The sequence below is a fragment of the Salvelinus alpinus genome, chromosome 8, assembly GCF_045679555.1.
Source record: "Salvelinus alpinus chromosome 8, SLU_Salpinus.1, whole genome shotgun sequence".
NCBI lineage: Eukaryota > Metazoa > Chordata > Actinopteri > Salmoniformes > Salmonidae > Salvelinus > Salvelinus alpinus.
The window spans coordinates 70,024,244-70,036,485 of NC_092093.1; the positions used below are offsets into that span (position 1 = coordinate 70,024,244).

General features: G+C 46.9%; 1 protein-coding gene across 8 annotated transcripts in view; it reads left to right on the forward strand.

Moving 5' to 3' along the window:
• Positions 1–12,242, forward strand: part of LOC139583617 (pleckstrin homology-like domain family B member 2) — a 55,215-nt gene that overhangs the window by 27,596 nt on the left and 15,377 nt on the right. For all 8 annotated transcript variants that reach the window (XM_071414881.1, XM_071414883.1, XM_071414884.1 and 5 more), the window contains 3 exons: positions 2,861–2,980; positions 4,936–5,120; positions 5,218–6,522. In XM_071414881.1, the coding sequence (XP_071270982.1) occupies positions 2,861–2,980; positions 4,936–5,120; positions 5,218–6,522 (1,610 nt within the window). The remainder of the gene's footprint in view (positions 1–2,860; positions 2,981–4,935; positions 5,121–5,217; positions 6,523–12,242) is intronic.

A 12,242-nucleotide genomic window follows, 5' to 3' on the forward strand; every position in this document is an offset into this window, starting at 1 on the left:
GGTAGTTATAAGGGCCATTACCTCCCCTCCAGCAGCCTCCATGTAAGAGGCAGGGTGACATATAGTCTGTGGGATAAAGGTCAAATTGTTTAATATTATAACCTAATGGTCCACATTTGGCAATTATATAGACACATATTGCACTCTTATTCCTAAATATAGACCGGTTTCCCCCCCATAACATTGTGGTTCCGTGTTAGGTTAATTTAGATTAACCAGAAGAAATTGGTACCAGATGTCTTCTTCACTGGCATCTGTGAGATCAAAGTGTGTGAGGTTATCTTTGTAGCTGGGGATATCTGTAAAAAACAAGATTGTGTGTTTGTTGTTTGGAGGGGTTGTTATTTGTTGTTTTTGGGAGAAAGGAAATTAGAATGTAGTGTAATGAACAAATAAGGGCTACGGTTCTATAAAACTGGCAGACTGTTGAGTCAAGGAATTTGAGTTTATGAAGAAAGACTGCTGTTACACACACACACACACACACACACACAGATGTTCTCTCTCTCCTCTGTTTGCTGTCATGCTAAACACCATATGGTACTGTGAGTTATTAAACAGACTGTAAACAGTCTTTATACACACCCATGGTCACACATGGCATATACAGGTTCGTTATCCTATGATTCTACACTACCTGACCAAAAGTATGTGGACACCTGCTCGTCGAACATCTCATTCCAACATCATGGGCATTAATATGGAGTTGGTTCCCCTCCTTTGCAGCTACAACAGCCTCCACTCTTCTGGGAAGGCTTTCCACTAGAACGTTGCTGCTATAACAGCCTCCACTCTTCTGGGAAGGCTTTCCACTAGAACGTTGCTGCTATAACAGCCTCCACTCTTCTGGGAAGGCTTTCCACTAGAACGTTGCTGCTATAACAGCCTCCACTCTTCTGGGAAGGCTTTCCACTAGAACGTTGCTGCTACAACAGCCTCCACTCTTCTGGGAAGGCTTTCCACCAGGTCATTGTTTTTAACTGACTTTCCTAGTTAAATAAAGGAAGAACATTTTTTTGGAACATTGCTGCAGGGACTTGCTTCCATTCAGAGCATTAGTGAGGTCGGGCTCTGGTGTTGGGCGATTTGGTCTGACTCGCAGTCGGCGTTCCAATTCACCCCAAAGGTGTTCGATGGGATTGAGGTCAGGGCTCTGTGCAGGCCAGTCAAGTTCTTCCACACCTGTCCGGTGTATGTGACAATACAACATATTTGTTTATTTATTTTTCATTAAGTCGCATGCATGGACACCTTTGGGATGCATGTTGCAGTCTTTGATGTGTGTGAAGATACGGGCCAAATCATCACAATGTGTCCTATCCTACTTTGTTTACTATGTAGTGCCTAGTCCAGCTGCATAGACTAAACAGTCCTGTGTGAAAACATTCTCAATTCAAAGGAAAAGGTCAAAACCAGAATTTCACATTTATGTCTTGAGTATTATTTCCTGTGGTAAGTGTGTGTGGGTAATAAGTCACACTCAGCAGTGTGGTATGAGAAGTTTTGGTCTTAGTCCTGTCCTTGGCTTATTCTCTAGAAATACTACAGCGAGCACAGAAAAGTACCCTTAGCTAAAAACACACACACACACTTGCAGTTTTTCAGGAAGAGGGAAGCATGTCAGACATATTTCTTTACATGACCACACACATACACACATTACTCACACATTAGTTACACTCACACATTAGTTGCACACATCAGCTACATGTTAAAACCACACACACACCAGATCAGACTCTGAGCCCTCTAAGGGAGTCACGTCATCCCTATTACCATTACCCCCTCTCCTAACATTGGGGTTTTGGGACAGAGAGGAGAGAGTGAGAGAGAAAATTAGCCCAGACATTTTTTCCATGCTGTATTTTTCCATTCTTTCTTTCGTTCTCTCTCTCTTTCCTCTCCTTGGTTTGGTTTACTCTCTGGTATCTGTCTGAGTGTAGGTATCTCTGGTATCAGACAGATGGATGGAACAGTTCTGTCATTTTGACATTGTTTTTCTCCATATTTAAGCTGCTTGGGAGGGATCCCTGAAACTGAAACATCAATCCTACAAGCATCAGCATTGTTTAATACAGAGATAATATCTCAATCCTACACGCATCAGCATTGTTTAATACAGTGATAATATCTCAATCCTACACTCATCAGCATTGTTTAATACAGTGATAATATCTCAATCCTACACGCATCAGCATTGTTTAATACAGTGATAATATCTCAATCCTACACTCATCAGCATTGTTTAATACAGAGATAATATCTCAATCCTACACTCATCAACATTGTTTAATACAGAGATAATATCTCAATCCTACACTCATCAGCATTGTTTAATACAGAGATAATATCTCAATCCTACACGCATCAGCATTGTTTAATACAGAGATAAGTGGCTGAATTGTTTATCTGGATCATGTGGAAGGGTCAGTTTGAGGCTGGCAGAGAGATGGCCAAGATGGTGTTCTTTTTCTGACCTTCACTCAGGGATCTTCTTACCACTGCATTCAAGAGAGAAATAAAGAGAGCGATAAGGGGTTCCCCCCCTCGTTCTTTATCTCTCCCTCTTTTTGTGAGGTATTTGGACAGCTGTGGATGACTGCTGTGTTTGTGGGTGTGAGAGAGAGGGGGAGAGAGTTATGAGGTTGTGACCCTCATGTCTTGTTTAATACCTGACTCTGTGATCCTAATTGATGGCCAAACACTGTGGTCTGGAATGGCCCAGACTATGTGTGTGAGTGTGGTGCAGATGGATAGTCTGTTATACAGAGAACCTAGAGGTCTAACACATGAACTGTGTTGAACTATTTATTCTGTCTCTCATTTAGTGTGTCTTTATCTGACTGTGTTTTCTCTCCAGGTTACTCTCTGTGTCTGGGTCAATCCTACTTCTTCCGCTTCAACCATCCAGAAGAGGCTAGCCGTATGAAGAGCATGCTGCCCCAGAAGAGCCCTGTCTCTTCTCTGGCCTACAGCACAGGTAGCATACACACACTCGGCCCTACCCTCTTTCACCTCTGACCTCCCTTGACCCCAGTCCTCTCTTCTCCTTTGTCCCCCCTCTATAGATCCCATATCAGCCCCTAGTCCCACAGTTCTCATATCACTTCCTCTCTCCCACTGTTAGGGTACAGTTACGGGTGGAGCCCGCCACCACAGGTGTGCGTGATTGAGACGCGGTCATGTGTAACTGCTTTATTGAGGAAAAATGTACTTGCTTTGACTCTGATATGTGGTTGTCTCACCCAGCTATTTTAAGATGACTGAACTAACTGTAAGTCCTTCTGTATAGAGGAGACTTAGCATCTGCCAAATTACTCAAATGTAAGCTAAAGCATTCTTAGGTCCTTAATGTATATGTGGATATCTTCATAGATATGTTTTTGCTGAGGCAGAGGGTCTTTGACAAGTCACAGGTTTAGAAACACAGACACACACACACCTAAAACACACTTCTCAAGACGGGTGGAATGTTTTTCACATCTGGCAATAGCTGTCGTCGTGGTGATGCAGCTGTGTTCCGCTGTAACCGCGGTGATTGATCTCTGCATTTGAACATGGTGTGTGTGTGTCTGCGTATATCATCGCTGCTCGCGCGCTGTCTCGGCAGCTAGACAGCAGGAATGTACACACACGAATATACATCTGTATAGGGGTCTCACACACACACACACACACACTGAACTCAATTGTATAGCGAGGAGCCATGCACATTTTTTAGTGTTAATAGTTTTATAAAGATCAGAGTGAGCTGATATTAACCAGACCTTAAAGGGAAATCTGTCTATTAATGGAGTCTAGTGTGATTGTGTGTGTTTGTGTTTCTGACAGCGTCTCGAGACCAGATGTCTTCTGCTTTCTGCCCCATTTATCCCCCTCCTTACAAGGCTGAGGTTAAACCTTTACACACTAGGACCCCTCGCTTACACAATCTTACCTACACACACTCTCATGTGTGCACACACAGGACATGCACAGTATACATACTGTCATGCACACATTTAGTACATGTATACACACACTTCTAGATAAACACACTTCGGACATGTGTACACACAAGGCACACATGTCCGTCTAAGTTTAGTGATTCTATGTGTGTTTTGGAGGTCGTGTGTGTGACTGTCTTGACGGTGTGTAAAGAGTGGTCCCATTACTCAGGGTGAAATGGCTAACCTTCTTGTCTCTTTTTTGTTTAGCTCATTGATGAGTAAAATGACTAGGTTTCCTCTCCATTGGATTCTCAAGGGGAAGTCATTCCTGACCACTGAGAGGTTTTCTATTTCCCCCCCCCCCCAAATTATTTCCCCAGGAAGTCGGTTGCTCTGCTACTTTTAGAGACCTGAACTACCGTGTGTGTTAGTTTTAAATCTGAGAATAGGTGGGAGCGTGTGAGTTTTCCTCTGTGTGTGTGTTGTGTCTGTGTGTGTTGGCTCTTGGGCCCTCGGTGTTATAGGCCGTTTACTGGCAGCTCTCTGCTGTTTGGGTTATGAGTGTCCTGCCAAGTCCAGCTATGAATAGACTTAGCTGCAGGTACAACCACCATATAACGTTCTCCTTTTACTCTCAGACCAAAACCACACAGAAGAAGGCACACGTCGACGCACGATTCCACAGAGATATTCTCAGAATAATAAGAACACCCTCAGACCTATAGGCTTCAACAGACTTAACAGATGATGGACAGAGCTCATGTAAAGGATGCTTTTTAACTGTTCACTCAGTGGTGAAGATAAGAGACGTTCAAATAACATGTCTTATGTGTATTCCTTTTTGCTTTCTCCTCTCCTGTATCTACTGTTGCATTGTCAAGAAGGAACCTGCAAGTAAGCATTTCGTTGGATGGTGTATACCATGTGTATCCTGTACATGCAACTAATACAACTTACAGTTGAACTCCTCTCCCTCCCCATCTCCTCTCTCCCCCTCCCTCCCCAGACTATCTGAAGTTCAGTAGTGACTACAGCCATGGGGTGGTGGGAGGGGCCGGCAGTGCAAGAGGGATGCGTTCTGCCTCAGAGCTCCGTGATTTGATGGACACCTTACAACGAAAGAAGATCGCCCTGGAGACCAGCCTGAGAGCCAATGGGGACTCTAGCCCCTCCTACTTCAGTATGACACAGGTATGACAGCTGTAGCTCTCAACGAACCCCAGCAGAACTGAGGCATGCACTAGATGGACATGGTTTTACACTTCTAATGTATTTTCCCCTCTCCCAGTCTCCACCCACCACGCCTGTGACCTCACCCACCTCGATGTCGTCAGCCTATCAAGAGCAGGCTAGGCGTTTCTATGGCTCTGATCGCCCGCCCCTCTCCGTCAAAGCCGCCGCCGCCCCTCCCTCCCCCTCTCGGCGCTCTGACCCCCCTTCCTCCCGATCCTCCATGACCCGGAACCAATCCTACCAATCACAGGACAGCCTGCTGGCCTCCCCTGGCGACGGGCGACGCCAACTAAACCCAAACTCCTCCCCCCTGTTGTCGATGTGGAACGGTGGAGGTTCCTCTAACTCAGTGGCCGGTGGTGAGAGCCTCTCCTCTCCTCCTCCACGCTCATCCCTCTCTCCAACCAGTGGAGCAGCCAGCGTGCCCTCCAGCCCCCGCCTGGGACGCCGAAGTCACGGCAACCATGAGCCGACACCTAGCAACCGAACCAGGAAGTACTCTGCAGGATCGATAGGCGGCATGATGGGAAGTCACAGCCTCTCTCTGCCCCGCCTCTGCCCGTCATCGTCGCCACGTTCCCATGATAATGGAGCCTTAGTGCTCTCTACCCTCCCCCCGACCTCACGGCGCTCTGAACCTCTACGCAACTCTTCTCACAACAATAGCCAAAACCACACCACAAACAGTAACTACAACCATAACCAAACCACTAACTTTAACTACAGCCAGGCCCAAAACATGAACCACAAGGGGAACCAAGGTGAGGGGGTGGTATCCATCTCCCTCTCCTCCCCAAAGTCTCCCACCCAGGCCACTCCAGACGTGACTGTCCCGTTCCGATCAGGGGGCTCCTCCAGTCCCCGCGTGGCCAAGAAACTCAGCCTCACCTCCACCAGCTCCACATCCAGCCTCCAGGAGCCAGAGTGGCCAGCCAGCTGCGGAGTCTCCCCTGGACCAGAGCTTTTTTTCGGGGAGAGGGAGCACAGGGGTGGCAACCTGGAGCCTGGTCTAGGGTTAGGAGAACGGAGACAGTCTTTTGGGAAGGGTGGGCTTGAACCAGGGTTCGGTCTGGGGGAGAGAAGACAGTCCTTTGGAAAGGGAGGGGTAGAACCTAGTTTGGGATTAGGGGAACGGAGACAGTCTTTTGGGAAGGGAGGTATAGAGCCAGGTTTAGGGTTAGGGGAACGAAGGCAGTCATTTGGGAAGGGAGGAGTGGGGCTGGGGGTGGGGGTGACCCCACCGGGGGGGTTCAGGGCGAGAAGTGGCAGTATCAGCTCCCTGAGTGGGAAGGAAGAACTGACTGACTACCACCATCGCCAGAGAGATGAGAGACTACGAGAACAGGAGGTGGAGAGACTGGTGAGTAGTGTGTGTGTGTGTCTTTTTTTAAAGATCTGAATGAAATAGCACAGCTATGTGGTGGAATCAGATATCTTCCCTCTGACCTCTCAACCTCCTAAACACACTCTTCAGGAGCTGCACTGTTGGGGCATATACACACAGATGAATATGCACGCACACAAACATATGTTCCCTCAGGGAAGTACTGCCTCTGGCTGCTAGCCTATGTTAACATGCTTAGCTATTCTTACTCCTCCGCTGGGTTGGTCTGGTTTAGAGGAAAACACTGGCTTTTTTGGGCCCTCTGTGGTTTTGTGTGTGTGTGTGGTTCCGTAAGTAGGGCCATCTGCAGTTCAGCACAGTTGGGTTGGTTTGGATCATTAGGAACCCATAACAGAACTGTCAGATGTGGGCTAGAACCAGATTGTATTTGGAGAGCAGAAATATAGGGCAGGTAGATACACACTCTCTCTTTTTCTGACACACACACACACACATACACACGCACACAAAGTAAACAGGGCTAAGTCCAAAATAAAGACGTGCAGCCACAACTACGGACGGTGGCTTTCATACAAGTGTTGGGCAATGTGAACGTCTTTTGAAGTGTGCTGAATATTCCCAGAGGATCATTCCTCAAAGTATTTTCCCTAGCGATGTACAGGCTGCCTTCATGGGAGAACATACAAACATGTCGGAAACACACATTTATGCACCAATCACTCAAGAGAATTAGGCTTTATCTCAATAGTCTAAAATCGCTTCCTCCTAGTCTCCTCTCCTTCATCTTCACTATTGAGATGCGTCTCCTCTATTGAGATGCGTCTCCTCTGTATGCTAACTGTGGATCTACTCTGCCCTCTAGAGGCGAGACAGGAGAACTTCACTACTACTCTGTCCCTGATTTCACTATTGGGAATTTTTCTCCACAAGCTGCTCCTATGCTGGGTGAGGGAGATCTCAGTAAAACAAAAATAATGGTGTTCAAAAAAAAGTCCAGTTGCCAGGACCACAAATACAAATTCCATCTAGACACCGTTGCCCTAGCAGTGGTTCCCAAACTTTCTATAGTCCCGTACCCCTTCAAACATTCAACCTCCAGCTGCGTATCCCCTCTAGCACCAGGGTCAGCGCACTCTCAAATGTTGTTTTTTGCCATCATTGTAAGCCTGCCACACGCACTATACGATACATTTATTAAACATAAGAATGAGTGGGAGTGTTTGTTACAACCTGGCTCTTGGGAAGTGACAAAGAGCTCTTATAGGACCAGGGCACAAATAATAATATAATAATAATCAATAATTTTGCTCTTTATTTCGCCATCTTCCCAATAAAACCTTATTTGTTCATCAAAAATTGTGAATTACTCACAACAGGTTAATGAGAAGGGTTTGCTTCAAAGGATGCACATAACTCTGCAATGTTGGGTTGCATTGGAGAGTCTCAGTCTTAAATCATTTTCGACACAGTCTGTACCTGTATTTAGTTTTCATGCTAGTGAGGGTCGAGAATCCACTCTCACATCGGTACGTGGTTGCAAAGGGCATCAGTGTCTTAACAGCGCGATTTGCCAAGGCAAGAAACTCTTGAGCGTAGCCCTATCCAGATCTGGCAGTGGCTTTTGATTCATTTTAATTTTCACAGAACCGCTTGTTGCAATTTTGATGAGGCTCTCTTGTTCTCACGTGTGTTACCACTCCACTATGTCTCCCTGTCATGGCTTTTGCGCCATCAGTACAGATACCAACACATCTTGACCACCAAAGTACATTTGATGTCACAAAGCTGTCCAGTACTCCAGTAAAGATCCTCTCCTGTTGTCCTGGTTTCCAGTGGTTTGCAGAAGAGGATGTCTTCCTTAATTGACCCCCCATAAATGTAACGGACATATACCAGGAGCTGTGCCAGGCCCGCTACGTCTGTTGACTAACGTCAACTCATCATCGTTCCTACCAGGAATATGACTTTCCCGAAACGGATCCAGTGTTTTGCCTTCCACCCAATACAATGGATCTGATCCCAGCCGGCGACCCTGTGCGACGCCGAAAAAGGGGCAAACGAGGCGGTCTCGTGGTCAGGCTTCGGAGACGGGCACATCGCGCTCCACTCCCTAGCATACTACTCGCCAATGTCCAGTCTCTTGACAATAAGGTTGACGAAATCCGAGCACGGGTAGCATTCCAGAGAGACATCAGGGATTGCAACGTGCTCTGCTTCACGGAAACATGGCTAACTCAAGAGACGCTAACGGAGTCGGTGCAGCCAGCTGGTTTCTTCATGCATCGCGCCGACAGAAACAAACATCTTTCCGGTAAGAAGAGGGGCGGGGGGGTATGCCTTATGATTAACGAGACGTGGTGTGATCATCATAACAACACACAGGAACTCAAGTCATTCTGTTCACCTGATCTAGAACTCCTCACAATCAAATGTCGACCGCATTATCTACCAAGGGAATTCTCTTCAATCATAATCACAGCCGTATATATTCCCCCCCAAGCAGACACATCGATGGCCCTGAACGAACTTTATCTGACTCTTTGTAAACTGGAAACCACACACCCTGAGGCTGCATTCATCGTAGCTGGGGATTTTAACAAGGCTAATCTAAAAACAAAACTCCCTAAATTCTATCAGCATATCGATTGTGCTACCAGGGCTGGAAAAACCCTAGATCATTGTTATACTAATTTCCGCGACGCATATAAGGCCCTCCCCCGCCCCCCTTTCGGAAAAGCTGACCACGACTCCATTTTGTTGATTCCAGCCTACAAACAGAAACTCAAACAACAAGCTCCCGCGCTCAGGTCTGTTCAACGCTGGTCCGACCAATCTGAATCCACGCTTCAAGACTGCTTCGATCACGCGGATTGGAATATGTTCCGCATTGCGTCCAACAACAATATTGACGAATATGCTGATTCGGTGAGCGAGTTCATTAGGAAGTGCATTGACGATGTCGTACCCACAGCAACGATTAAAACATTCCCAAACCAGAAACCGTGGATTGACGGCAGCATTCGCGTGAAACTGAAAGCGCGAACCACTGCTTTTAACCAGGGCAAGGTGACCGGAAGCATGACCGAATACAAACAGTGTAGCTATTCTCTCCGCAAGGCAATCAAACAGGCTAAGTCCCAGTACAGAGACAAAATCGAGTCGCAATTCAACAGCTCAGACACAAGAGGTATGTGGCAGGGTCTACAGTCAATCACGGATTACAAAAAGAAAACCAGCCCCGTCGCGGACCAGGATGTCTTGCTCCCAGACAGGCTAAACAACTTTTTTGCCCGCTTTGAGGACAATACAGTGCCACTGACACGGCCCCCTACCAAAACCTGCGGGCTCTCCTTCACTGCAGCCGAGGTGAGTAAAACATTTAAACGTGTTAACCCTCGCAAGGCTGCAGGCCCAGACGGCATTCCCAGCCGCGTCCTCAGAGCATGCGCAGACCAGCTGGCTGGTGTGTTTACGGACATATTCAATCAATCCTTATCCCAGTCTGCTGTTCCCACATGCTTCAAGAGGGCCACCATTGTTCCTGTTCCCAAGAAAGCTAAGGTAACTGAGCTAAACGACTACCGCCCCGTAGCACTCACTTCCGTCATCATGAAGTGCTTTGAGAGACTAGTCAAGGACCATATCACCTCCACCCTACCGGACACCCTAGACCCACTCCAATTTGCTTACCGACCCAATAGGTCCACAGACGACGCAATCGCAACCACACTGCACACTGCCCTAACCCATCTGGACAAGAGGAATACCCATGTGAGAATGCTGTTCATCGATTACAGCTCAGCATTTAACACCATAGTACCCTCCAAACTCGTCATCAAGCTCTAAGACCCTGGGTCTCGACCCCGCCCTGTGCAACTGGGTCCTGGACTTCCTGACGGGCCGCCCCCAGGTGGTGAGGGTAGGTAACAACATCTCCACCCCGCTGATCCTCAACACTGGGGCCCCACAAGGGTGCGTTCTGAGCCCTCTCCTGTACTCCCTGTTCACCCACGACTGCGTGGCCATGCACGCCTCCAACTCAATCATCAAGTTTGCGGATGACACTACAGTGGTAGGCTTGATTACCAACAACGACGAGACGGCCTACAGGGAGGAGGTGAGGGCCCTCGGAGTGTGGTGTCAGGAAAATAACCTCACACTCAACGTCAACAAAACAAAGGAGATGATTGTGGACTTCAGGAAACAGCAGAGGGAGCACCCCCCTATCCACATCGACGGGTCAGTAGTGGAGAAGGTGGAAAGTTTTAAGTTCCTCGGTGTACACATCACGGACAAACTGAATTGGTCCACCCACACAGACAGCGTTGTGAAGAAGGCGCAGCAGCGCCTCTTCAACCTCAGGAGGCTGAAGAAATTCGGCTTGTCACCAAAAGCACTCACAAACTTCTACAGATGCACAATCGAGAGCATCCTGTCGGGCTGTATCACCGCCTGGTACGGCAACTGCTCCGCCCACAACCGTAAGGCTCTCCAGAGGGTAGTGAGGTCTGCAGAACGCATCACCGGGGGCAAACTACCTGCCCTCCAGGACACCTACACCACCCGATGTCACAGGAAGGCCATAAAGATCATCAAGGACAACAACCACCCAAGCCACTGCCTGTTCACCCCGCTATCATCCAGAAGGCGAGGTCAGTACAGGTGCATCAAAGCAGGGACCGAGAGACTGAAAAACAGCTTCTATCTCAAGGCCATCAGACTGTTAAACAGCCACCACTAACATTTAGCGGCCGCTGCCAACATACTGACTCAACTCCAGCCACTTTAAAAATGGGAATTGATGGAAATTATGTAAAAATGTACCACTAGCCACTTTAAACAATGCCACTTAATATAATGTTTACATACCCTACATTACCCATCTCATATGTATATACTGTACTCTATATCATCTACTGCATCTTGCCATCTTTATGTAATACATGTACCACTAGCCACTTTAAACTATGCCACTTTATGTTTACATACCCTACAGTACTCATCTCATATGTATATACCGTACTCTATACCATCTACTGCATCTTGCCATGCCGTTCTGTACCACCACTCATTCATATATCTTTATGTACATATTCTTTATCCCTTTACACTTGTGTGTGTGTATAAGGTAGTAGTTGTGGAATTGTTAGGTTAGATTACTTGTTGGTTATTACTGCATTGTCGGAACTAGAAGCACAAGCATTTCGCTACACTCGCATTAACATCTGCTAACCATGTGTATGTGACTAATAAAATTTGATTTGATTTGATTTGACTCATCCAGCTGTAACACGTAGAATTCACTGGCTTGTATGTGAAGCAGTAATTGCTTCAAAACATCTCCTGCCATGTCACTGATGCGTCGTGAAAAACTGTTGTTTGATGAAGGCGTTGTCTGTGTAGTTTTTTTGGCCTTTCCCCCCAGCTTTGTCCCAGCCATATCCGCGGCAGCAGGAAGAATTAAGTCCTCCACAATAGTATGGGGCTTGCCTGTCCTAGCGACTCGGTAGCTCACCCTATAAGACGCTTCTAGCCCCTTCTTATTAATGGTATCTGTTGCTTTTATACATGTCTTACTACTCTAAAGTCATCTTTATTCTCGCTCCAAAAACTCTGGTGGCTTATTTTTCAAATTGTCATGTTTCTAAAAGTCCGCGCAAGAGTGAAGGTTTCTCGCGAGAGAGTAACGGTTAATGTGATTGGATGTTAATTATTTGACTAGGCTACCTGTATTT